This window comes from Phalacrocorax carbo, chromosome 1, assembly GCF_963921805.1.
Source record: "Phalacrocorax carbo chromosome 1, bPhaCar2.1, whole genome shotgun sequence".
Classification (NCBI taxonomy): Eukaryota; Metazoa; Chordata; class Aves; order Suliformes; family Phalacrocoracidae; genus Phalacrocorax; species Phalacrocorax carbo.
Genome location: NC_087513.1, coordinates 42,592,119 through 42,616,014, shown reverse-complemented (window position 1 = coordinate 42,616,014; position 23,896 = coordinate 42,592,119). Strand labels below are relative to the sequence as shown.

At 43.7% G+C, this 23,896-nt stretch overlaps 2 protein-coding genes across 7 annotated transcripts in view; both read left to right on the top strand.

The window, feature by feature from the left end:
- The window catches only part of OSBPL8 (oxysterol binding protein like 8), a 95,362-nt gene extending 91,007 nt beyond the window's left edge, over window positions 1-4,355 (top strand). For all 6 annotated transcript variants that reach the window (XM_064449853.1, XM_064449863.1, XM_064449879.1 and 3 more), the window contains one exon: window positions 27-4,355. In XM_064449853.1, the coding sequence (XP_064305923.1) occupies window positions 27-162 (136 nt within the window). In that variant the 3' untranslated portion in view covers window positions 163-4,355. The remainder of the gene's footprint in view (window positions 1-26) is intronic.
- A 119-nt stretch (window positions 4,356-4,474) lies between these two features.
- Window positions 4,475-6,734, top strand: BBS10 (Bardet-Biedl syndrome 10). The gene is made up of 2 exons (XM_064449907.1): window positions 4,475-4,686; window positions 4,762-6,734. The coding sequence occupies exons 1-2, from the start codon at window positions 4,490-4,492 to the stop codon at window positions 6,701-6,703; spliced, it is 2,139 nt and encodes a 712-aa protein (XP_064305977.1). The 5' UTR covers window positions 4,475-4,489; the 3' UTR covers window positions 6,704-6,734.
- The last annotated feature ends 17,162 nt before the right edge of the window (window positions 6,735-23,896 follow it).

Genomic DNA, 23,896 nt, shown 5'->3' with positions numbered 1-23,896 from the left:
ACAGGATGTTATTTTTTATCTTACAGAGACATTATGGCTCTACGAAATAGAGTCACTTCTAATTCAACACCTGTGGACTACCATTTCTTGCAGTTTAAGCACTATGTCTTCATTTCACTCGTGGTTCTGCTGCAGCTTATCGTTAATTTCTTGTTCAAATAGGAAGTGTGAACAAGGGCCTTTCTGAACTGGAATGATCAAACTGTTACTGGGGACCATATTTTAGGTTGGACTTTAAATGATGCAATATTATCTAAAAGAGGCCTGTAGCAACAACTTACAGAACTTTGCCTCAGCGTCCATGGTTCAGAGTCATACTCCCATCTACCCAGTTGAAGTAAGAATCGTGCAAGTGCCAGTACACGCTTGCTCCTGGTGTGTGCCTCTGTCTCGCAGACATATGACATCAGCCTTGTGTTTTATATTACGTCATATGCTCTACAGATGAATCTTCACCACAGGATAGATGAAGTTAAAAATTCAGAGGTCAGACCCTGTAGGTAGGATGCGATTCCTGTTACAATAGAATGATAAATGAGCATACTTTGTTACATTTAAACTTACCATTTTTGTAACAAAGGAACTTCTGCAGTAGCCAACAGTTTTTGTAATGGCATGGGGTGTTTGGAAGTAAACTTTTGTTTAAGGTCAAGCAAATACGTTATTATACAAAGATCATGAGTGTTAGGAACTAGTCAGTTAAAAAGCTGAAGTCTTTGGGAATTCTGCAAGGTAACGTCCATGATCTGTTTTGGAAGTATGACAGTTTTTATCCTGAATTACTATAGTGGCTTGTAAGCCAGCTGTTTTATTTTTATAGTTTTAAAACTTCAGATTCTTCATAAAAACATTCCTGCATCTACTGTACAGAGCACATTTTTAACAGTACAGCACCAGGGAAGGTACTGTTTTGGTCCACTCCCTCATGAATTGCAAATGTCAAGGAATTTACAGTATGTTTTTAAGTCTTGATAAATGTACAGCTTTGAAATTACATTTGTGTATGGCCATGTCACAGTAAGCAGACAGACGGCTGATGCCAGGACTCGTGCTTATTTTTTAAAACAAATTGCGAAGGTGTAAAGGGGTGCTTAGTAAGTAGCTTGAGGTGAACCCCCCCAAAAGGCAGACGGTGTAGAACAGAACTGGGGCACCATCATGAGTTCACTTGCAAATGAAGACATGTGTTTGCAAGGGGAAAGTCTTCAGAAATTGTGGGACGGCTGACAACACACATATCAAAACAAATGAGAGTGAAACCCTAAGTCTTTGTTAAATTCCTCCTTACTGCAGTATATACTACCTAACAGAACACACGGATGCACCTACTCGTTATGCTGTAGCCATACACATGAATGTGAAGCTTAAGTTTCAACTTAAAACCAGGGTTTCTAACATTTTCCTTTGAAGAAATATATGCATGTATAGAACTTGTAAAATTCCAGCAAAAAAACCTTAGTGCCAGTGTTTATCTGGTGAATTCCTCATGCCAATCGAGTGTACCAAGTCAAAAAGGTGCTGTAGCATTGTAAAGGTACTCTCAGTCACCCAGATGAGACAACAGGAAGATGAGCGGCACAACGCAAAGGGCAGCCAAGTCTGTTTTCAGAGGATCCTCTCAGAAATCAAATCCATCCTGGGCAGTGGAACAGTTCAGAGGTCACTTCTGGCTTTTTGCCATGGCCCGGTTATCCCTCTGCCTCAGCCCCCCTGACTCTCCAGGTGATCTACCTTTCTGTTCTGCATCGGTCTCACCCAGTGTTTAGTGAAAATACTCTTTATTTGTTGCTCGTCAGTCTAGCTCATGTATTCCTGTGGCTGACATCTTCACACAGCTCCCCGTCTCTTAACTTTCCCCGTCTTTGGGCTTCAGCTAGAAGTTCATTGCTTAAGCAGTCAACTTCAGCTCATTTCTTACAGCTTCATATTAGCATAGTTTGGTCTTGAATCATCCTCTGGAATGCGGTACCTTAACCAGAGTGATCTGGTGGGCAAGACCAAACTTGATTGGACTACTGTTACATCTAAAATTTGTGAATATAGAAAGTCCCTCACTTAAAAAATAAAAAAGAAATTAAATTAAAATTAAACAAAAATTAAAAATTAAAAAACCCCAGCCCTCCAAGTCTCTAAATAGAAACTGAAGTTGTTAGCCATGTATAAAATGGCATAAAGAAAGCAGAATATAATAGCATTAATTTAATGTTCTCAGCCTGGAATCTGGCCATTCATTATCACATTCAGATGTCAAAGCTTCACCTGTCTTAAGATCCAGTACAAGCCTTTTAGCACACTCTGTACATGGGAGCAATAGAAGAGGAAATGAGAATTTGGGCAATAACTTCAAACCCCTAAAATAATACTCTGCTAAATTTGTGGTGCTGAAACTCTTGACTGATAGTTACAAGCTTTTATCTCCTCTGTAAATAGACATGTCCTTCTGTCCTTTCACGTTGATTTTTTTTTTTTTTTGTTAATCACTTCTATTCAAGATCAGTTAATAACACAGTCCGCTTGTATTTTTACACGGACTGCATGGTAGAAGGTGTGGATCTGACCCAGCCAGCTGGCTGGCAGCACGGTGTTGGACTATGTCAGACTAAACAGATACACCATATCTGAAATTCACGCTCAGCTTAAGATTTAAGTAAGACTTGAACAGAGTGAGACAAAATGCCTGTGCTTATTTTCAACTTACTTTTTAGAGTTTAATTTTGTTGTAAAAGTGGTTTTAGTGATGGTCCAGGAAGATAAAGGGTATACGATGAAACTTTTTGAAAAGTAAAATTGCAGACTTCTGCTTGACTGTATGATTAAGTAACTTAAATTCTAAAAAGTACATTGAAAACCTAGTAATTCCTATTTTGCTGGGTTTTGTATGATGTTCCCTCATGTGAATAGAACAAAGAAATCTCTTGCCTGATTTTTACAGTACAGCTGGTCACAGGCGCGTATGAAGCCTTTTCCTTAGTGCTTCAGCACTGTCCTGTTTAACCACAACGTGTAGCTCATCTTGAATATTATGTTACTTAAACCTGAGCTCTGCAAATAGTTATAAAAATTGATTGTACAGTTTGCAGATATTTGAGGGCTTTGGCCTCCTGCTAGTTTTTAAAGTTTAAAACAGCACTTGTTTTCACATTTGATTTACAAATCTTGTTTTGTTTGGTTTTTTTTTCTTGTACAGGAGATATTTTCAGAACTTGTTACCATGTGATTTTGTTGTTTTGGCTTTGTTGTTTTTTCAAATGCACTCTAAGCCTTTAATTTGCCATTTTGGTACAGATTGCCTAGTTAGGTACAGATGACCTGAGGTAAGAAAAAGTAAATATGCCATGTGAAATATAGCAAGTATCAGTTTCAGCAGTGGATGATGTTTTTTGCATTTCACATGCTGATTCCTTTTAAAGAGTTGACGTTACTTAATGAGGGTATTGCCTGGTTGTTTTCCCCCCTTCCCAATTAAATCTTGTAAATTATTTGAAAGGTTGTCCCATAAAATATAGCGATGGTGGTTTCTTCCTTTTTTTGTTGTTTGCTGCCCTCCTGTGCCTTCAGGGTTGGTTTTTTTTTGTTGTTGTTGCTAGACTGGTGTTTATGAAATAGACTTTGGATTCAATATTTCATATGGTTTCTTAAAGGCTATTATTTTACCACTGTTTGTGTAAATAACATATAACAAGGATTCTGTACTTCTGTAGTTTTAATTATTGTTATTTCAAGGGTATCCTCAAATCACAGAAAATTTAGCAGGTATTCAAGTATGTAAACAGTGCCTTCTTGATGGGATTTTGCTGTTCTGAGACATGTAAAGATTTGTCAAGTTTGTGCCATATGTAACATCTGACCTTTTGTGAGGGCTTCTGTGTTTGAAGATTAACTTTCCTGCTTTGTCAGACTCTGGGGAAGAAAGAAAAAGAGGGGAAAAAAACCCACACCAAAACTATTAAAACACATCACGTTATTCCCTCCCGCCACGAGTGGACGAGGGTTTCCGGTGTTTGATAGAAAGGAGCTGCAGTACTTAGTTCGTGGTATCGCAGCAGCGGCTCTTAACGACGTAACACAACGTCTCAGACGGATTATTGCGGCGTTTCACCCGTACCCGTGAGGCGGAGGGCGGGCTCCTAGCCGCCGCCGCCCCCTGCCACGGACCTGTCTCCCCGACCTTTCGTCTGACCAAGCGGGAAACTTAACTCATCACGACACAGAGTCCGTCTCTATTGCGTGTTTCCGCTCGGTCGCCGCCGTTCCCGCGCTGTACGGCTCACCCTCGGTTTGAGGGATGGGGACGGGTACCGGGCGGCGGCAGGGCCTCCCCCTTCCCCACCCCCAATAAAGACACGTCGCACCTCCGTCCCGCCGGCTCTGTGCGCCGCTCCCCGCCTCCCGCTACCCCCGCGCGTCCCCTCACGGCGCTGCGCCGCCCCCCGCCGTTGTTCCGGGGCGGCGTGCAGTGCCCGCCGGAAGGGGCGCGGCGGCCGTGTCCATGGCCACGGCGATGGCGTCGCGGGTGGACGTGGGTCGGCTGGCCCAGGAGGCGGCGGCGCTGGCGGGCGTGGTGCGCGGCGCCCTGGGGCCCCGGGGCGGGCGGGCGCTGCTGGTGCGGCCCACGGGCGAGGCGCTGCTCACGCGGGACGGGCGGCGCCTGCTGGAGGCCCTCAGCCTGGAGCCGCCGACGGCCAGGTACCGGGGGTGGTGGGGTAGCGGGGCGGGGCCCGGGGCGGGCTCGGCCCCGCCTAACCGCCGGTGTGCCCGCAGGATGATGGCGGCCTGCGCCTGCAGCCACCGCGCCGCGACGGGGGACGGCGCCAAGACGTTCGTGCTGCTGCTGGCCGGCGTGCTGGGCGGCCTGCGGGCGGCGGGCGGCGGCGGCCTGCGGCGGGCGCTGCGGGCCTTCGAGGCGCGGGTGCTGGAGCGGGCGGTGGCGGGCGGCCTGCGGCGGCACCTCCTCTCGGCGCTCCTCGGGCGGGAGGCGGCGCTGGAGGCGGTGCTGGAGGCCTACCTATGCGGGCGGCTGGGGCCGGGCGAGCGGCGGCACCTGGCCCGGCTCTGCGCCGAGTACTGCCGCCGCTGCGCCCCCGCCGCCGGCCCCTGCCCGCAGGCCCTGCGCCTGCTGGGCCGCCGCTTCCCGCAGCTGCACGTCGCCGTGCCCGGCGTCCCCGTGGCGAGCTCCAGGGTCCTGCCCGGGCTCGTCCTCCGCAGGGACTTCGCGGCCTACTGCCCGGCGGGCGGGGAGCTGCGGGCCGTCCTGGTCACCCAGCCCCTCCGGCCGCCCCTGCCCGGCCCCGGCGGGCGGCTCGTGGTCAGCTCCGAGGATCAGTACCGGGCCTCCCTGCGCTGGGTCTCCAGCAGGACAGAAGCCCTGATGAAGCACTTGCAGAACAACAGCGTTAAACTGTTACTGTCAAGCGTGAAGCAAGCAGAAGAAGTTATCTACTATGCAAAATTATACGGCGTGTCTGTGGTGGAGTGCTTATCGTCGGAAGAAATGGCCCTCATCTTTGAAATTGCAGGGGTCTCACCATACACACCTTTCGGTGATAACATACACAGAGAAATAACTGAAACCGTACCGGTAACGTTTTGCCAGCCCTTGCTGCTCGGCTCAAAGAGGTGCGTTCACATCGGCTTCACCAGCGTGTGTGCCTTTCAGCCCCATTGCCTAATTCTATGTGGACCGGTCGACGGTGTTAATGAGCAACATGCTGCTGCTTTACAGGGTGCTTTTACAATGCTGCAGCAGCTATTTAAAAGAGTTGATCAGAGGGAGGAATGCAAAGCAGAAGGTGAAAGCCAGAACGAAGCCACAGATGTTTGCGGCTGGTATTTGCCAGCTACTCAGAAGCAAATCATGGTAGAAAATATTTCTTCTAACAGTAATCAGGTTTCTGATCAACAACTGAAACCATGTAGGGATGAAACACAGACACAGATTGCAAACCCTGCCTTGCAGGGAAGTGAAAATCTAGCATGTGTGCAAACAAACTTGCAAATACCCTCAAATCCCATCTCGCACGTCAAAGAATTCAGTGTTGCCGCTGAAGGAGATGGCTCTTCAAGAGACATACAGAAACCGCAAGCGAAATGCGAGTGTCCAGGTGATGTGCATGAGAACTATAAAAATGATTTACTTCTGGACAATCGAGAGAATTACAGCCCTGCTGTATCAGCAGGACATAACACTAGTATAGTCGCTGGGTGTGAATGCCTAGACATTGGCAAAGATGTAGAGAAAACAAGTTGCAATATAGTTCCATTCAAACATGAAGAGAGTTGTGTAAGTATTGCACAGGATTATTCCAGCTCCCTCATAGAAGCAGGATCAGTTTTGCCAGTAGGAGGTTACTTTGAAATCCTGTTACATTATTATATTCAGTACTATGCAAAACAGTGTCAGCAGCCAGAGGTAACTGTCATATCTAATGTAGTTGCTGATGCGTTGCTAAGTATTCCCAAGTCCCTACACAGGACAACAGAACGAAACAGCTTTACCAAATTCTATCTCAAAGCCATAAATGCACTCAGAAAAAATCAGCCGCTGCCTGTGAATGAGAAAGGCTTAGAGTCAGTGTACTGCAAATACCAGTTAGTTGTTTCAGTTCTTCATTGCGTTACACAACTTCTCTCTGTAGATTTAATAATTGGTGTTAAGCGTCCACTGCAAAAAATTGAGGATAGTGACTCAGATGACGATTTCTGAAATCATTAATAAAGACTGTTTTGGTTATGTGTTTTCTGGTGTCTTCTTGTCAAATGGAAGTGTCTCAAAATGCAGTGCTAGAGACTGAAATATATCTTTTTAGGCCCAGAGACCTAATGTGCCTCTTTCCTCTTAGAAGAAAAGGAAAAAAAAGGCTGACCAGCTGAGATTTGCGGAAAACAGGGTTGCAAACGTGAGAAAGCGTAGCCAGTTTCCACTGCAGAAGTTCTGCAATGCCTTTTCCATCCACCTGTGGAGGATCCTGTGTTCATTCTAGCCAAGGGTGAACTTTGCCTCTTGGAGGTTTGAGTATTCATGCAAGATAGATGTCATTAGCTTTTCTGCCATGTTAAATGTTGCCAGTATGACATGAGCCACTGAACTTGCAAGTTGTAAGCAAGGGGTCTTTTTAGCCTTCGTAATACGCCAGATTGAATGTTATTTTAAATAAATATATATTTGTATCTATTGTGGTTTTGAATATAGCGGGAAAAATACAACTGTTATTAGCCTGTTCAGCGCTGGGGCAGGCAGCGGTAGGCCACTGCACTATATCCCAATGAAGAACTTTCTCGTCTTGATAGGAGATGCAGCATTTTTATCTTCCATTGAGTTCAGTCAGGCTTGCAGGATTAAGGATAATTTCATATTGTGGCTGGCTGGCACATGCTCAAGCAAATTAGTTTATGTGACATAACTTAGTACAACTATAAATTTCAGCTATCCTGGGTTGAGTTGTGGTGCTACTACAAAAGGCTGTTTAATCCTGGGAAAAGTTTACAGACCCAATAATGCAGTTTTGTATGAAAAACCTGAGACAACATTTCAGTTCAGACTTGGATCGTTTGGGATTTTATTCTGGGGTGGGTGGGTTGGCTGGTTTTTTCTTTTATTCTTTTTGTCCCTACAGGATTTTCACCCTAATACGTTTTGCTTTAAGCTCAGTATCACCTAGATGCTGATATGCCTCCTTTTCTACTGTGTTTAAAAAAAAAACTGGTTTGGTGTGGGAGATCTTGAGTAACTGAACAGCTGCAGCTGATAACGGTATTGCATTGGTTCGGCATGTGCCATTGCCAGTCTTGTGTAATACTTAGAATAACTGGATTTTTAAAAATCGTTAAATAAAATTTAGTTATGATATTGAAAATCATAGGCACGAACCATATTTGTGGCTATACGTGAGATGTTTTCAACTGGAAATCGGATTTTTTCCCCATTAATTTATGCTATTGCTTTCCCTTTTTCAGCTTCTTTGGAAGAGTCTGTGTACCAAAGTTGTTTCAGATATTTTGGCAGCAATGCTTTGTTTGACTACAACTTTCTGTTAAAAGTTTATTTATGTTCTTGGTAATATAAAATATTTTAATTATTTTTTCCTGACTTGTATATTCTTACAAACATCTGTATATGAAAAACAGTGAAATGCAGTGTTCACTGGAGTGATTTCTTTAACAAAGGACATGGGACAGTAATTAATTATTTTAGAATCATTTTTGGTGGGTGCAGAGGTGGGGGAGAATTAAACACAGAGGAGAGGAAAGAAAATCACATTCTTGCTGTTACTGCACGCTTTTGGTAGCTGCTTAATGCCACAGGTCCAGTATAAGCAAAGAGAAATCTCTGTGGTGGAAGAGCTGGTGTTTCGGAGCTGCGTTCCCTGCTTGCCCGGATGGCCTCGGGGCCATTTGGGACCTTCCATCAGCCCTGGCGCTTCAGCAGGCACTTGGGTTCTGTATTTTAACTTTGTAATGAGCTGCCGGGACAGTTTCGCTTTTGCACAGGTTTCTGCATACTCTGTTCAAACTGCTGACCAACTTGCTAGCCAAAAAATTAATAATTTGCTTCATGGTGCTCTAATAACTGTGGCGCAGAGCGTGTGAAGCCTGGCAGCCGTGGGGCTTGCTGCAGAAGCTGCTTTTGTATTCTGAAGCTAGGTGTTCTCTAAATACAGGTAAAACAAGAGAATACTGTACCTTTTCACGTTATTTTATACCATTTGCACATCTGCAAGCTTTCAGATTTACTGCAGTTCCTTGGAAAGGGTTAAAACAAAAATATTTTGTTGTGAATGGCCTTCTGACTGTTCAATTTAAATTCTGTCATTCTTATCACTGAGAAGAAGAAAGTAAAAAATTTTATAGAATCATTAAGGTTGGAAAAGACGTCTAGAATCATCAAGTCCAACCATCAACCCAACACCCCCATGCCTCCTAAACCATGCCCTGAAGTGCCACATCTACATGTCTTTTAAATACCTCCAGGGATGGTGACTCCACCACCTCGCTGGGCAGCATGTTCCAGTGCCTGGCCACTCTTTCGGTAAAAAATTTTTTCCTAATATCCAATCTAAACCTCCCCTGACTCAGCTTGAGGCCATTTCCTCTCATTCTGTCACTAGTAACTTGGGAGAAGAGACCAACACCCACCTCACTACAACCCACTTTCAGGTAGTAGCAGAGAGCGACAAGGTCTCCCCTCAGCCTCCTCCAGACTAAACAACCCCAGTTCCCTCTGTCGCTCCTCATAAGAGCTGCTCTCCAGACCCTTCACCATCTTTGTTGCCCTTCTCTGGACACACTCCAGCACCTCAATGTCCTTCTTGTAGTGAGGAGCCCAAAACTGAACACAGTATTCAGGGTTTGGTATGCCAGAGGTACAAGGGAGAGTTTAAAAAGGAGAATTACATTAAACATTTTTCTGATCTGTTTCAGGTGAAAACTCTGGAGTCTGAAGGCTCTTTGAGTCAGCTGCTATATTTCATTGACTTCTCTGTCCTTTTATATTTTGTGAATGATGGGTTTTCCCTTTTGAACTGCTGATCCCCTATTTTGTGTGGAGAGCTGAGAACATGACTTGCCTTTCCCTCGGACTGCTGGGGTGATGCCCGTTCAGGACATGGCTATTTGGTTTCCAGTCCTGGAGTCTAAGCACATTACAAGGTGTGCACCAGCTCAAGGAAGAAAGAGGCATTAACTTAGTCTTTGGGCAGAAGAGCAGGTTTACTTCTGGATTTGGCTCTTTCTTATCTTTAGGAGTCTTCTCCAGTAGTTAGCCTGGAAGTGTAATCATGACCTAATCTTAGACAATATTTTGGGATCACTGCTGTCCCATCTACTTTTTAAGTGATGGTCTGTTTGTAGCCCCGAGAAGTGGCAGCAGTCTGTGTTCTGGGCTGCGGCTCAGGTGCTGTTGGTGCCATTTCTCCTCCGCTGATGTTTCTGACCCGCTTAAGCAGCTGCCCCCCGATTGCAGAGGCCGTGGTTACCCAGTCACTCTGCTCAGGCTGTTAATGCTCATTGGTACCTAAGCCTTAGGTATACAATTATTCGTGACATCTTGCAGCTATCTCAAATTTTAAAGCTATATATAAATGTTACTTGCCCTTTGACAGGTGACATGGGGATGACTCGAAGAGTGAACGCTTGACATAGCGGCAGGGACAAAGGGGTTACCTGGGGCAGCTGGGAAGAATATGTTTACTCAGTGAAAACCACAGGGAGTGGTATGTTTGGGCATGCACTAAGGTTGTAAAAGTCCATGGGTTTTTCTTCTTTTCTGTTTTGTGCTATTATCCTAGTATTTTTATATTTCTAAATATGGATTGGCCTCCACACAAAGTGAAAGTCAGGTGCACGTGGGCATGTGTGTGGACTCAGGTCCAAACTCAAAATACGATGTAAAGTAAAAGGATGCTGGTGGTAATAGCCTAAAATTAAAAGACTGGTTTTAGAAAAATCTTGATGTTTGACTCTCCTCTCTGCACCCCCCAGCAAACCTATATTCTACCTCACATGAAATTCATGAGAATATTTTAAAGGCGCTCACCCCAGCCACAAGGAGTGTAGGTGTATTTTAAGCAAGGTAATCCCATTTGTCAGGTAGCAGACTCACATACACGCAGGTAGTTCCTTTTTTTTTTTTAATTAAAAAAAAAAACCCAGGTTTTAAGATGCATGTGTAGTAACATACAGTAAGACTAGATTGAATCTGCATCCTGCACACAGCTCTTGAGAATGGCAATCATCTACTTACATGACAAGGACGGGCTGTTTTTGTTTGTTGATTTTAGTGGGGGTTGAGCCTCAGAAGACTTTTAGAGGTGCTGGGACCGCACCGAGGCAGCCTCTGTTCCCCAGCGCTTCTCCAGCTGCCTTCCCCCACTGCCTGACGCCACAGCTCACTGCTCAGCACCTTCCTGGGCCCTTCTCATTGATCTCCAGCGACACCAGATCCCCGTTCACCAAATGGGTATTGCTTAACTTCTTCAGTGGAATTTATGGAACCTAAACATGGCCTTATATTTTCATCTACGCTTAGCTGATTGCTGACCTTTGGCAGCTATACGGAGAATATCGCTGATAGGAACCAGTCGCAACAAAGAATATTATTCTGTTGTGTCACAACTCACAGACTGCTGAATCACATTTACAAGAGGGAGTAGGGGTCTGCAGTATTTTGTTTGCGAGCATAACTGTACAGTGGCATGACTCTGGTAATTTTATATTGTTTCTGTTGTTATCTTTGTAATGGTCATCTTGCAGAGTCCACAGGTGGGTGGTTAATCATACCATGCGAGAAGATTAAGGAAGATTAAATTCTTCACTTGCATATATCTCCTGGACTTCACTAGAATTGCGTTCCTCTGAGCCTGTACTTAATTTGCTTTCTGTTATGTAATAAATCTGCTATTAGCGGTAGGGACTTCCATTTTTGATTGCTAAATTTATTTCTATGCATGTTCAGGTTAATCTGTCCCCTTGCATCTCTTTTGGCGAGGTTCTTTTAAATCTCATGTTAAGAGAGAAACAATTTCAATGTTCAGTTGCAAAAATCTCTTTAATTATCTTGAAAACTAGGAAACATTTTTTGTTACTAGTAAAACCAAAGATCAAATACTTGCATTATTTACTGTGCTATTTACCACATTATTAAGACTGAACAAATCAAGAGAGCAATGTCTGAATTTATAAACAGTAGCTTCATTAATCTGTTGGCTGGTATTAATATAATTTTGAGTAGCATTTTGTGTAAGGCATCATTTGTGTTCTCTTATTCATAGAATGGAATCATAGAATAGCTTAGGCTGGAAAAGACCCTTAAGATCATCAAGTCCAACCATTAACTTAGCACTGCTACGTCCACCACTAAACCATGTCCCTAAGTGCCACATCTACCATCTTTTAAATACCTCTAGGGATGGAGACTCCACCACCTCCCTGGGCAGCCTGTTCCAATGCCTGACAACCCTTTTGGTAAAGAAATTTTTCCTAATATCCAATCTAAACCTCCTCTGGTGCAGCTTGAAGCAGTTTCCTCTCATCCTATCACTTGTTAATTGGGAGAAGAGACCAACACCCACCTCACAACAACCCACTTCCAGGTAGTTTTAGGGAGCAGTAGATGTTTGGATCTAGGATTATACAAATTATTTCCCTCTGAGAATAGTAAACTAATAATTACTTCCAGGAATAAGAATTTTATCATCCAAAAACTAAAAATAATGATAGAAAAGAAAGACTATTTAATATATAATAGCTCCTTCTTTATTATACATTTCAACAGAAGACTAGACTTGGGAAGTGATGCTTATTCCTGATGTGATAGATAGAGCAGTGCACTCTTTTTAAAAAGAGTCCTGGCAAAAAGAATACAAAAGTAGGAAAACCATTCCTGCGGGTTCAGCAGACAGTTTATTTCTCATGAAATCACCAGCAGATAAAACAACTGTTACGCTGAGGCTGTGGTTTGGTGCGGGATTAAGGGCACATGAATAATATTGATTCCTGCGTGGCTGCATCCTAAACCACCTACAGCAGAGCTCACTGTAAAAAATACTTCTATTTAAGGTATTTTTAAAAAGGTACTGTTTTACCCAACAGAATCTCTAACCTGTTCTGATTTTGAGATTCCCAGTAAAACAATCCAGCATGGTGATCTTTCTTCTGATAATAGTCATGACCTACTTTCAGTGGGTGTTTTCATTTTCCAGGCAAGGCATGTGATTAAGTATTACCTTAAAACGTAAACGCAGAGAGCGAACACATGGCAGGGATTTCTCTGTGTATGTGGGGAAAAGGCAGCTCCAGATGAGAGTTACGTCTGTTGAGATTTTAACATTAGACTTGACACGTGTCTGGTAGCATGTGTGAGGATTACGTTTAGGCTTTTGGAGCAGTGAAAGTCATTGCAGAAACTGCTGGATTATATTCATAGGGCAAATAAACTGCAGGGGATCCATTCCCTAAAGCCAGAAATACTCTGATGCTCTCGATTGCCAATGCAGTACTGAAGAAAGTACAGAATAGTTGCTTAGTGCTGCAGAAAAATTAATCTGTTAATGTTGACTGTATTGGAGATGTTTATTGGCAGGAGGGTTTTTTAACGTGCTGGTTAAAAATCAGTCCTGAGGACCAGTGCCTCGCTGCAAGGCTGCTTCTGCCACTGCTGTCGGTACCGGGGGCAGCGCTGCCCTTGCTCTCTAGCAGTCATCTGTTGCCTCACTCTTCAGCTTTTCTAGTACACGTAGCTTCAATTGATCTCTTGTTTCAGTGTGACTAGCGCATTTTTAATTCATAGGACCAAATAAAGGACAGCTTATTTAATTTTGTGATTGATGAATTTGTGTATGTGAAACCTTTCTTCGTAACTTACACATCTAAAAAGAAAAGTTTAGAACTGTGGTACTGTAAAGACAATTTTTAATAAGAAACACCCAGTGCTTCCCATTATGAAAGTCAGGTTTTAGCACTTGTAATTCAGCCTGGGTGCAGTCTCTCCCCACACTGTAAAAGGAGTGACTGCTTCCTGCTGACTTACGCGGGAAACGTTGGCCAAGCAGTTAAATTGTTTCCGGAAAACAAATTAGAAAACGTACTTTGTTTTGCCTTTGTTTTCTATGATCTTTTATTTGAGATTCTTTGCAATCTCTTTGCTTCACTGCTGGGACCACAGTTTTCTACTTCTTTACTAAGAGAGCTGGAAGGATGTATGAACCAGGGAGCAAAAGAATCTGAACCCAAATCCTCTACTTCCTGTCCTGGGTCTCCGAAATCATGTGCTTCTCACCAGGTTCACTCTGGTGACACATGCTGAAAAATACAAAAGCTGCTCAGTCACACAGAAGCAGAGTTCTACTGTGCCAAGCTTAGATGCGATACAGTTCAGCTTACTGTAGTGTTTAGGGATGAATTTGGGCAGCTCAGTAAACCTTGCAAGCTGCAGTGGAGGTAGCTGGAGCGGTTTTGTGGCATTTCCAAAGAACTGGTGCTTCTAATATAGCAAGTACCGGAAATTATGTTCCCTCTAATCTGAGAAATTTTTATCACCTTGCAGAATTCTTCAGTGAGACACTTCTTAAGCCTTGGTGGTTATTAGCAAGTATTATCAGCACCATTTTGTTGTAGGACTTTTTCAAAAGCTTGCCACCTTGGCCATAATCCCAAGTGTTGCAGAAGGTATGTGGCTTGGATCTATGAGGAGGTGCTGATCTGTAATCAAGCAGAAAGCAGGAATTTTTCTCCTCCTGTTTCACTGGGTCATTGCTTCTACTCTCTGCTTGACTGTAGAGCTCATGAGACAGTGTAATACCATAATAACTCCATGGGTGTGTGGGTGGAGAGAAGGACGGACAAGAATAAGAGAAGACAGGAGATAAGAAGATGCAGTTCAAAAGGAAGAGAGGGGGAAAGATGAAGCTTAAATGACAAATAGAGCACAGAGAAGGACTGCCATGTAGAAGGAAGAACTGAGTCTCAGATACATGAATGAGAAGAAGCAGCCCCAGCTTCCACATGTCCCTCCCTGGAGATGCAGTAGCAAAGGGAAGACAGTAAGTTCTGCTCTACCCTTGGAAGAGTGGCAAGAGATGGTTGCCAAATGGAAAAAAAAACAAAAATCCATGAAACTGATTTTCTCCTGTGCTGGGGTAGGAGAGTAGCTACCTCAGATAGTGTTAAGAGACGTGGAGACTGCCTGCCTGCGTATCCCAAGGGAGCCCGGGCTGTAAACGTGCGACAGCCTGGGGTAACGATTCACATTTCTGTTCCTGAAGCTCAAAGAGTCTAGGGGTGGGTGCAGAAATTACTGGGTGTGGATTACGTTTATTTAGATAGCACATCTTGCCCTCACTGGCCTGAGCCTCTGGAATATGCTTTGAACCTTAGGTACTTACAAGATACAGGCTGGAGTCATCAATAACACTGTGTTTTGCTCCCCGGCCTCAGTGGGGAGGGGTTCTGGGCTTGAGCTTGCGGGGTTACTTGTGCCTGGGGAATACTGCGCAAGTTCATGTTACAGGTCATGCAGTGAATAACGCAGGATTGTAATGGGAAGCTGCTGGGTTTACTACTTTGAAAATAATTGTACAAACCCTTACTGAAGTCATAAATCATCATCTGATAAATTTGCCATCTGCTAGGCCTTAGATAATTAATCTAAATTTTCTTGTGTTAAAGCATAGAAAGCATGTCTAGGACCTCTAAGCTTATTTTTCGTAGTGAAATATGACAGGAGTTCAATGCTTTTAGCCTAGATTGAATTGTAGGAAAAAAATAATTCTCTTGTATAGTTCTGACTTCTCATAAGACTGAAAAGTTTCAAGAGAAACAATTATTCTAAAAATCATATATTTCCAGCATCTCAAATACCAATGTCTTATTGATAGTGTCTTGTTTGTTTAATAGCTGGCACTCATGTCTGTGAAAAAGGTCTATCCCCACTGAAAACAGCAGGTTTCTACTTCTGCATACTCAGACCCCAAACATCTAATCCAAACCTATTCAAGTAATTATAAACAGAAGGTACTGAATTTACAGGGTACCAGACCAGTAAAATTAATTACCTGATACTTCGGAGCAGAATATTATCGATACCAGTTTTTCTTTAATTGATAATTCTCATTTTTCTTGCTGAAAAAAAAAAGTTGAAATGCATGAACAAGATCATAGATTGTTCTCTTGCTATTGTATTTAACATATTTGAGTTTTAACCATTCATTCTGTGTTATCTGTAGGGTTTTAGAAATAAAATTAATAGCTGATTTTAAAAACTTTTTATTGATTCAGTAACTGCCTGACTTTGGCTGTAACATTTTATCTGCAAAGATCAAATTATACTAAAATGTGGCAAACACCTCTGAATATCTTGGGGATCTATTACCATGAACCATTGGGGAAAACCAGTGAATTTTGTCTTCTGGAGTGTTATAACGATGCGTACCTGAGGTTAGGATTGGGTCCTGAACCGGCAGCATCTGCAAACTGTGTTTGGTATCTCATATATTGTACAGCTTTGTAACAATTTTACCTTTACATTTTGGCACTGCTCAGGTTTATAACAAAGTCTGAATATATATTGAAATGCAGAGAAGGAAATTTCTCATCATTATTCCCTCTGGATTCCCATTGTCAGAATGAGTGGGTGTTCGTCACAAGGTAGAATAAATGCTGCTGCCTTGAAATGCTGCCTCTACAGCTCCTAATGTTACTGCTCTTGTCCCTGCGAGCTTTCTAAATGCTCCAGTTTTGAGCTTGGAATGAATTTGTTCCACTCATAAAAACACCCACATCTGTAGGAAGAAGTGTGTGTGTGTGTGCGCGCATGCGCGCGCACCTTTGTTTAGTTTCCATAATGTGAAATGTATTTTCCCTCACTAATTTTCCTTCCTTGCACTGTTTTGATGTGTCATGTGACACCAGCCATTATTTATCCATATTTTTTCCTCAAGGTTGAGAGTTATCACGGTTTGTTAAAATCTTAGATGCCAGAATTTCTCCTGACTTATCTGTTAACATATATTGTACTCACCCTGTTGAAAAATTATTTTAATACAAGAGTCATTGAATGATTCAATAGAGAATAGCAGATATGAATATTCAATTTAAAGAAGACAAGTGCTGAGGACTTTTCAAACTTTTCACAGTAACAAACAGCACCGGATTAATATCTTAGAGTTGGTGATAACTGGATTCTCCTAAAATGGTTTTCATTTACCAGAAATTTCCAGGATGGCTTTATAGTTGGACAGTATCGCCATATAATTAGTTTGCTGCTATTGGTATAATTAGCCAGTGCAACGGTAATACGTCAACCTACATTTCTTGTAAAAATAACTAACAAACAGTTGGCCTTCTGCAGGAATAGCTGTTAAATATCATGGGGTAAAGATATCAGCCAGAGGAGGAGGCAGAGGTTAAGACCCCAGGGTTTTATCATCACTAGCACTGATTTACTGCAAAGCCTGGAGTAAGTCACTTAATGCCCGTGTGATTAATTTTTCATCATGAGATAGTAGGGCGCTTCATATTCATAAAGGTTTTAGGCTGTGCTTTAAATCCCTGGGAATCTGAGGATGGATGCAGACGCAGTCATTGTGTGTTAAAAGAAAAAATACAATGTATTGGATGTCCTCTCAGTCTCTTAATTATCTTTTTATAAAGTGTGAAAAACTATTTCTACCAGGATTGCAGATATTGTGTATTTTATTCTTTTACCCATGACTACTGTAGGAAAACTGAGATGTTAACGAGGAAGCAGACACCATTTCCTACATTCCTTTCCCTTCTAATACAAGAGAAACTCCCTCGCATATTAAGGACCTCTGCGTGCAGTACGGTGACATGTTTAAAATGCAAGGGTTTTAACAAGCCTGTCCCTTTCCCCTGGGGCAGCCGTATATTTGTTCCTCTCTTTCCCTGAGCCATTGCACATGACTTGAACTCCAGGCAGCTCAGAACAAGTGGTAACGAAGATACCTGGCAGAGCCCAGCCAGGACAGGTATCAGTGGCTTCCAAAAGGTGTGAGGAGCCCCGGGTCCCTCGGCTGAGGCAGCCTTCCAGGGTGAGCTGCCTCACCTCCGGAGCTGGCTGGAGGAGGGGTATGCTTCACCTTTCTCCGTATGAGCATCCGCAGGCTCCTAAAAAGAAATATAGGCAGAATGTATTGCTTACATTACAGGCAACTCCCTCCTTTACCTAAAGTACTGGGCAGGTGCATGCTCGCAGTGCAATGCGGTACAGAAATACCCCAGGCAGCCGGGCCAGCCACGGTTTGGGCTGCGTGGCAGGGCACAGCTCTGGGCAGGGACGTCGCTGCGGTCATGGGAGTGGTGTGGCCATCCCTGTGCACGCTCCTGTGCTCGTGCTGAGGCCTGTGCAGGTGGCACTGAGCTGGCTCAAGGTGCTAGAAAAGTCAGCAAACTTGGAGGTTTTGCCCTTGGCCTCCACATCTGGATGAGGTGCTTGGGATTTTGTCGGAAAGCATCTCTGGGACCATAAGTTTATGACCCTGGAGGTGCTCTTTAGATTCACATCTCAGCTGCATGGACTGTATAATTATCAGTCTTCTGCTCCTCATCACCTGGATTGACAAAGGGATGTTTCTGCACTCAGCTCCGTGGGCTGCCCTGAGCCGTTCAGCCCATGCCTCACGTACTCCAGCAGCGCTGGGTTCAGCCCAAAGTCCCTTGTGAAGGTTGAGGTGGTCCAGGTGTCCAACCTGACAACTGGTGGCACAGCAGTTTGCCTGCAGTGTGAGCCTCACTGAGCCCATCACTGCCCACAGAAATGCTATAAGGAGCAGGTTCAGTGCCTTGTTGTTTTGTCTAAACCTTCATGCCCATCATCTAAAGATGCCAGTGTTGGCTTACAGCCAAGTGAAGGATAACATTATTTTTGGAGAGCTAGTGGGTGGGAAACTGGTCTCAAGGGCACTACACAGCATCTTTGTGGCTGTGCAACTGTGTGTCCTCACCCTTCATGACTGTCCAGAGCTTCGGCATGGCGTGTGCATGGTATGGTGGTGTCCAGTTCAATTATATGACCTTTTCCATAGCCAACCAGCTAGGAGTCTCATCGTACAGCCTGGCACCTGCTCTGTCTCCTAAAAGCAGTGGAGGAAAGGTGTATGGAAAAACCACTGCATGGGAAGCTCTGTCTCTTCTTCCCCTGCAGCCATATCTTTTGATTTATTAGTTCCTTAATCCAAGTCCAGGTCTAATTTTTGAGGGAACGACACGTGACGAATTGTTCTCTAGTGTGTAATTTGGTTTGCTGTGAGAGAGCCTTAAGTGTGCAGCAGGCTATGCCTGTAACACTGGATGATTATCTTAGAATAAAACATATAGAGACAGACGATTTAGTGGCTTATGCCTGCCACGTAATTCCAAGATGTGCTTATGTTAATCATCAGCACAGGTAAAAATGTCTTGTGATTCTCCTTTGACTGCTAAACTTAAATAATCTTCCATGAAATAGTCTACATTTTGGAAAATTTATTAACTGCCATTAAAATAATGAGTCCAACACCTACGTATTTCTCATTTATCTATTGAATTTTGCTTCTTTCTCCTTAGGTATTGGAGATCACTTTTTTTTTTTTGAAAGACTAGAAACTTTGTGTTTACACTGATAACAAATCCAACCCAAACCTCTAGGTCAAAATAAGATACTTATCTGGGATCCTAATCCACAGTTTTTCAATTTCAGTGCATCAGCCCTAATATACACAGGAGAAAGAAGCAATTTTGCTCCGATTTTGTCCCACTGGGCCAAAAGGAACCTTTGTTGTTTTTCTTTTTGGGTATGAGAGATGACTTGGGTTGCTTGCGAGATGGCTGTATAATACCTAATTCACAGGGTGCCATTTCTACAGCAATTCTTGTACTCTGAATGTGTAGAGTATTAGATGTTTATTCACAGACTTAGTTGTAGTCAGGTTGTTATGATGCTCTGACTTTGAACTGTAATTTCCCCAGGTACCTTGACAGAGAGAGCAGCCTAGCAGCAAGGAGAAGGACAGAGAGGTATGACTGTGTTAAAAAGCTGACTAATTACCCAGAAGGTTATATGGGAAAGTCAGAGAAAACTGAATCATGTGCCATTAGCAACTGAAACCCCAATTTTCTGATAAAAAAAAAGGTTGATGTATATTATTGCTCATAAAACAAGCAACAGATTTTGGTTAAAATCCGACTGCTGCCGCAAAGAAGATTGACTGGAGAACCATAACCACACCAGTCTGCGGGTGACATTAAATGTCAGCGCGTTGATGGAACTGGGAAGGAGGGGAAGGGCTTTTTTGGCTTTGCCATGCCCAGGGGGACAGACTGGCCTCATGCCCTGGGTCGTGCGTAGCTGGCAAGTTGCCTTTCCTTACTGCCTGCAGAAAGAAGTCACTTGCAGTGATTTGTCCTAATACATAAAAATCAAATTCTAGAGTACAAGTGGGAAAGGTACAGAGTGTACAGTCCTGGGGCCTGAACTCCCCTGCGTATTTGGTGAAAAGGAGACCTCTTTTAGGTTTTACGTTTTGTAAATTTATTTCCTAAATTCAAGGTATTCCACAGAATTCCATGGCTTCCCACAGGATGGAGGTTTGAAGGGTTCAGGTGTAGGAGGCAAGGGACAGCTGGGAAGGGCTGATCCTGAACTTGGTAGAGCTGATGAAATGCTCGCATTGACTCCACAAATTTGAATTCAGGCAGTAAGTGATGTGAAATGGGCAGAGGAGTTGGGGATTGGACTGAAGGGGCTGTTTGCAGTTGTCTCTGGTTTCATTGAGAGCACTGTGCTTGTTTAGCGAGCCAGGGATTTCTGCTGTCTGCAAGGCAATGACTCCCAGTTCCTGCCGAGCTGCCAAAGCTGCAGGAGCCAGAACTGGCCGTCTTCCAGCGCCGAGCTACCAGCGTGCCCCGTGATGCAGCAGCCCCCCGTGCCGAGGTTGGCAGTCTCTGACTGCTGCGCACAGCTCTAGAAAACCTTCCAAAGAAGAAAATATTTAAAAAAGGAAACAACGCTTCGTATTAGTAATGAGAACAGATGTTGACCTCAGATGCCACGTCTGCTTCAGGTATCCTGATGCTTTTCAGTGCCTTATGCAAAAGCAGTGCAGGCACATTTATACCAAATTAACCTAGCTCCCCTCTACATCTTTTTACCCCAGATGAAGGGAAGCCTCTTTCTTTTTTCTCTCTCTGGAGGCCCTTCTTCCTACCCCAGACAGCGCATCACAGCATGTGATACCATGTAAAGGTTGTGCATGCTCCCCATGTTGTTGGTCTGCTTGAAATGTCACCGAGTGATGACGGAGGAACCAGGACTCCCGAGAGGCTTTGCAGGCATTTACCTGGGAGGTGTCAACCAACAGGTAAAGGTCTGGAGAGCCCCTTAGGCTGAGCTAGTAGTCCTGCTGTCATCTTCCTGTGCCCTTCTTCTTGTCCCCTCCTTTCTTTAAATATATTTTTGTAAACTGTTCACCAACAGCTCTCACTGAAGCATCTGGTCTCCTCCAGGCTGCTTCTTGCTCCTGGCTCCTTTAGTTTTTTGAGGTTGAAAGGAAAATCAACTCCAAAGTATGAAATAACATTGTATTTTTGGTGATGGACAGGGTTTAGATTTTCAGGCTTTTTAATCCCTGCTTGTCTCCAGATTTTAGGTGTGAGGGCATGTGCCCCCTGGATTCATCTTAGGCCAGCTGGGTCAGAGGGAGCCATGAGCTCTCCCTACTTCTCATTACAATTACGCAGTAATCTAGATTTTGGATGTGAGAGAGGCAGACTGCAGGGCTCAGTGTTTCAGAGCTGTCTAGGCAGGCTGCCTTTCAGTTCGCATTAGCTCCATGTAAGACAGACTGGCACAGCTCTGTCTAAAGCTAATATCACTGATGAGATGGGGTGGGAGGGAGAAGAGCACGTCATGCAGTCAGGAATCTGCCTAATGCTCCCTACTAAATACAGGCCAAGAAGGGCTCGTCTTCCTGATGATTGCATAGCAGGCAATTGCACATAAATGCACAGTTAAAATTCATACCTGTGTATAATTATGTTGTGTCCCCCACTGACTATGTCCACTTTTCTACTTGTTTTGTGTACAGCATTTATTTGGTGTTTTTTACTAAACGGTGCTCTCAATGCAGTTGGCAGTCGCAAGAAACAGCAGAGGAGAAAGTTCCATCCATAGGAAAGCCATGGATTAAAGATAATGGTGCTCCTGGAAGAGGCAGCAGTTGATGCTGAAGCATTTCAACTTTCTTCATCTGCTAATGCTGTAAAAGTTGGCAGCTCTTTCAACTGATGACGGCCCTCTAAATTCGTCAAGCTTTTTATTTTCTAAAAATAAGTAATCCATCAGAATGGCAAAGTACCTTTGGAAAGAAGAGCATTGTGATATTAAGTTCATCTAGAAGTTAGATAGGGAAAAACACCTATCCATTAGTTGTTAGACTTCAATACCTTTTGCTGATGTTGAGAGCTTAGAAGAGCTCAACAGTGATTTCAATTACTTGGGTATAAATCCAGAAAATGATGGTGGAGTTGGTCCAGATTTACGCAAGTATAAATGAGATTTTAAGAAATGTCTGCATAGTTTCTTTTCAGGCTTTAGATCCAATTATCTTAATTAGCCTCTCAATTCAAGGGTCTCATTTCCACCATGGTTAATGAATTGCACTTACACTTGGTGACTGAATTATCTTGCCATTTTTTTTCCAGGGAATATTCTAAAGACTCCTAATGAGAAACATAGCCGCAAAATTCTCCAGCTTTGTTTTTCCAGGTATAAAGGCTAAATATAGTATGTGTTCCCCAGAAAATGTGAGTGACAGGGATTAGTAATTCATGAATGACGTGGCCCATTTACAGTCCTAACAGCACAGAATTCACTGTGGCATGGAGAACATCAAACAAAACAACTCCATTGACTTTCACACATTTAAAACAATGAGGAATAAAGGCTTAATCCAGGCTAAAACTGCAAGTGCTCCCTGGGTTTTGTTAATACTGATGAAAATATTGAATAACAGCTCAGAAATAGGATGAAAACTGAATTTTAGAAGGCTGAAAATAATTAATAAAAGCCCAAAGTATTAAAAGTTGTAATTGAAAATGAAGTTGTTTTCTTTGAGAACGCTATCATTTGCTCAAAGAAGTCTTTTAGGAAGGGCCTCCCAAACCTATGGCTTGTATTTGATTGTCAGTGTTTTAAATCCCTGCCAGCCCATTTTGAGAGGTGGCAGATTGTCACTATGAGAAGCCCTTCGAGTCTACGGTATTTATTAGCAGTTGATCCTTTTCACATTATTTTCTTTTCAAATAGATCTCAGTGCTGGGTTGCAGGGTCCCCAGTTCCCCGAGCCTCATTTAGGAGGGGTCGCCCTTGCATTTTAAGGTTGACGCCTTGGGCAGGAGTGGAAAGGAGAGCAGAGCAGCGCTCCTAGGCGAGGTGCCTGCGCCCCACGTGCTGTCAGTGGAGGAAGGCGGACTTGTGCGGCAGCTGCCGGCGGGGCTCCAGGCTGTTGAGGCGATGGCGGTGGCTCTGAGCGAGGACAGCAGAGCACGCTCCAAACCCCCATGGAGGGACGTGACTCCAGGAAGACACTACCACGTCACGCAGCACTCGAGCGCTGCAACCGCCTTCATGCCTTGCTATCTGTGTAGTACTCCTGCAGTGGCAGCAAAGGAGCAGGAAACGTCAAATGCCCTGAAACGATCAGGTAAGCTACTGGATCGAATAACCTTTAAATGACTGGCGTATCTCCAGTCCTTGACACACATACTGTAAGCCTGGTTTTTGCTGTGTTGCCATACAGTAGCGCGGTAGCTTGAGCAGGAATTACTGTCCTTCCCAACAGAGTAATGTGAAGTTTCCAACAAAAGCACTCCTACTCACCATCTTAAAATATTGCATATTGTATCCTCAGAACTGGCCCTCTCCCTGGTTACCGCCTCGTTTTGTTCTCCCCAGCCAGCTTCTCAGGGCACAACCCGCTATTTAAGCCTGCCTCCGTGCATGACTTCAACCCAGGCTTTTTCTTATGTCATGCTTCTGGAAAAGGTGAAGTTGGTCCAGCTGCACCTCCAGTAGCTGTGAGTGGGAGAAGGTATTTGCTGGTTTGTGTTCCCTTTCAGAAATAACCCAGCTCCTTCTTGAAGCAACAGTGCCTTTGAGTTTCATTTTGTACCTCTGCTTTGCTTCAGGTATAAATCAACCACAGCAGGCATTTGCTGCCTACTGTACTACAAAACATCAGATATTATCCGTAAGTGCTGCACACAATTTTGCGGCATTTCAGTAAACAGCATACGTGGCTGCCGCGCTCCAGCTGAGTCAGAGCCCTAGAAATGGGCTGTTGCTAAACAGCAGGGTATAAACTAAGCTTTTCTTTACTCAGCTGAAGCACATAAAGCAACTTATAGC

Coding starts and splice junctions, on each gene's coding strand:
- BBS10 (XM_064449907.1), top strand. CDS start 4,490: ATGGCCACGGCGATGGCGTCGCGGGTGGACGTGGGTCGGCTGGCCCAG. Junction 4,687..4,761: donor CTGGAGCCGCCGACGGCCAG/GTACCGGGGGTG, acceptor GTGTGCCCGCAG/GATGATGGCGGCCTGCGCCT.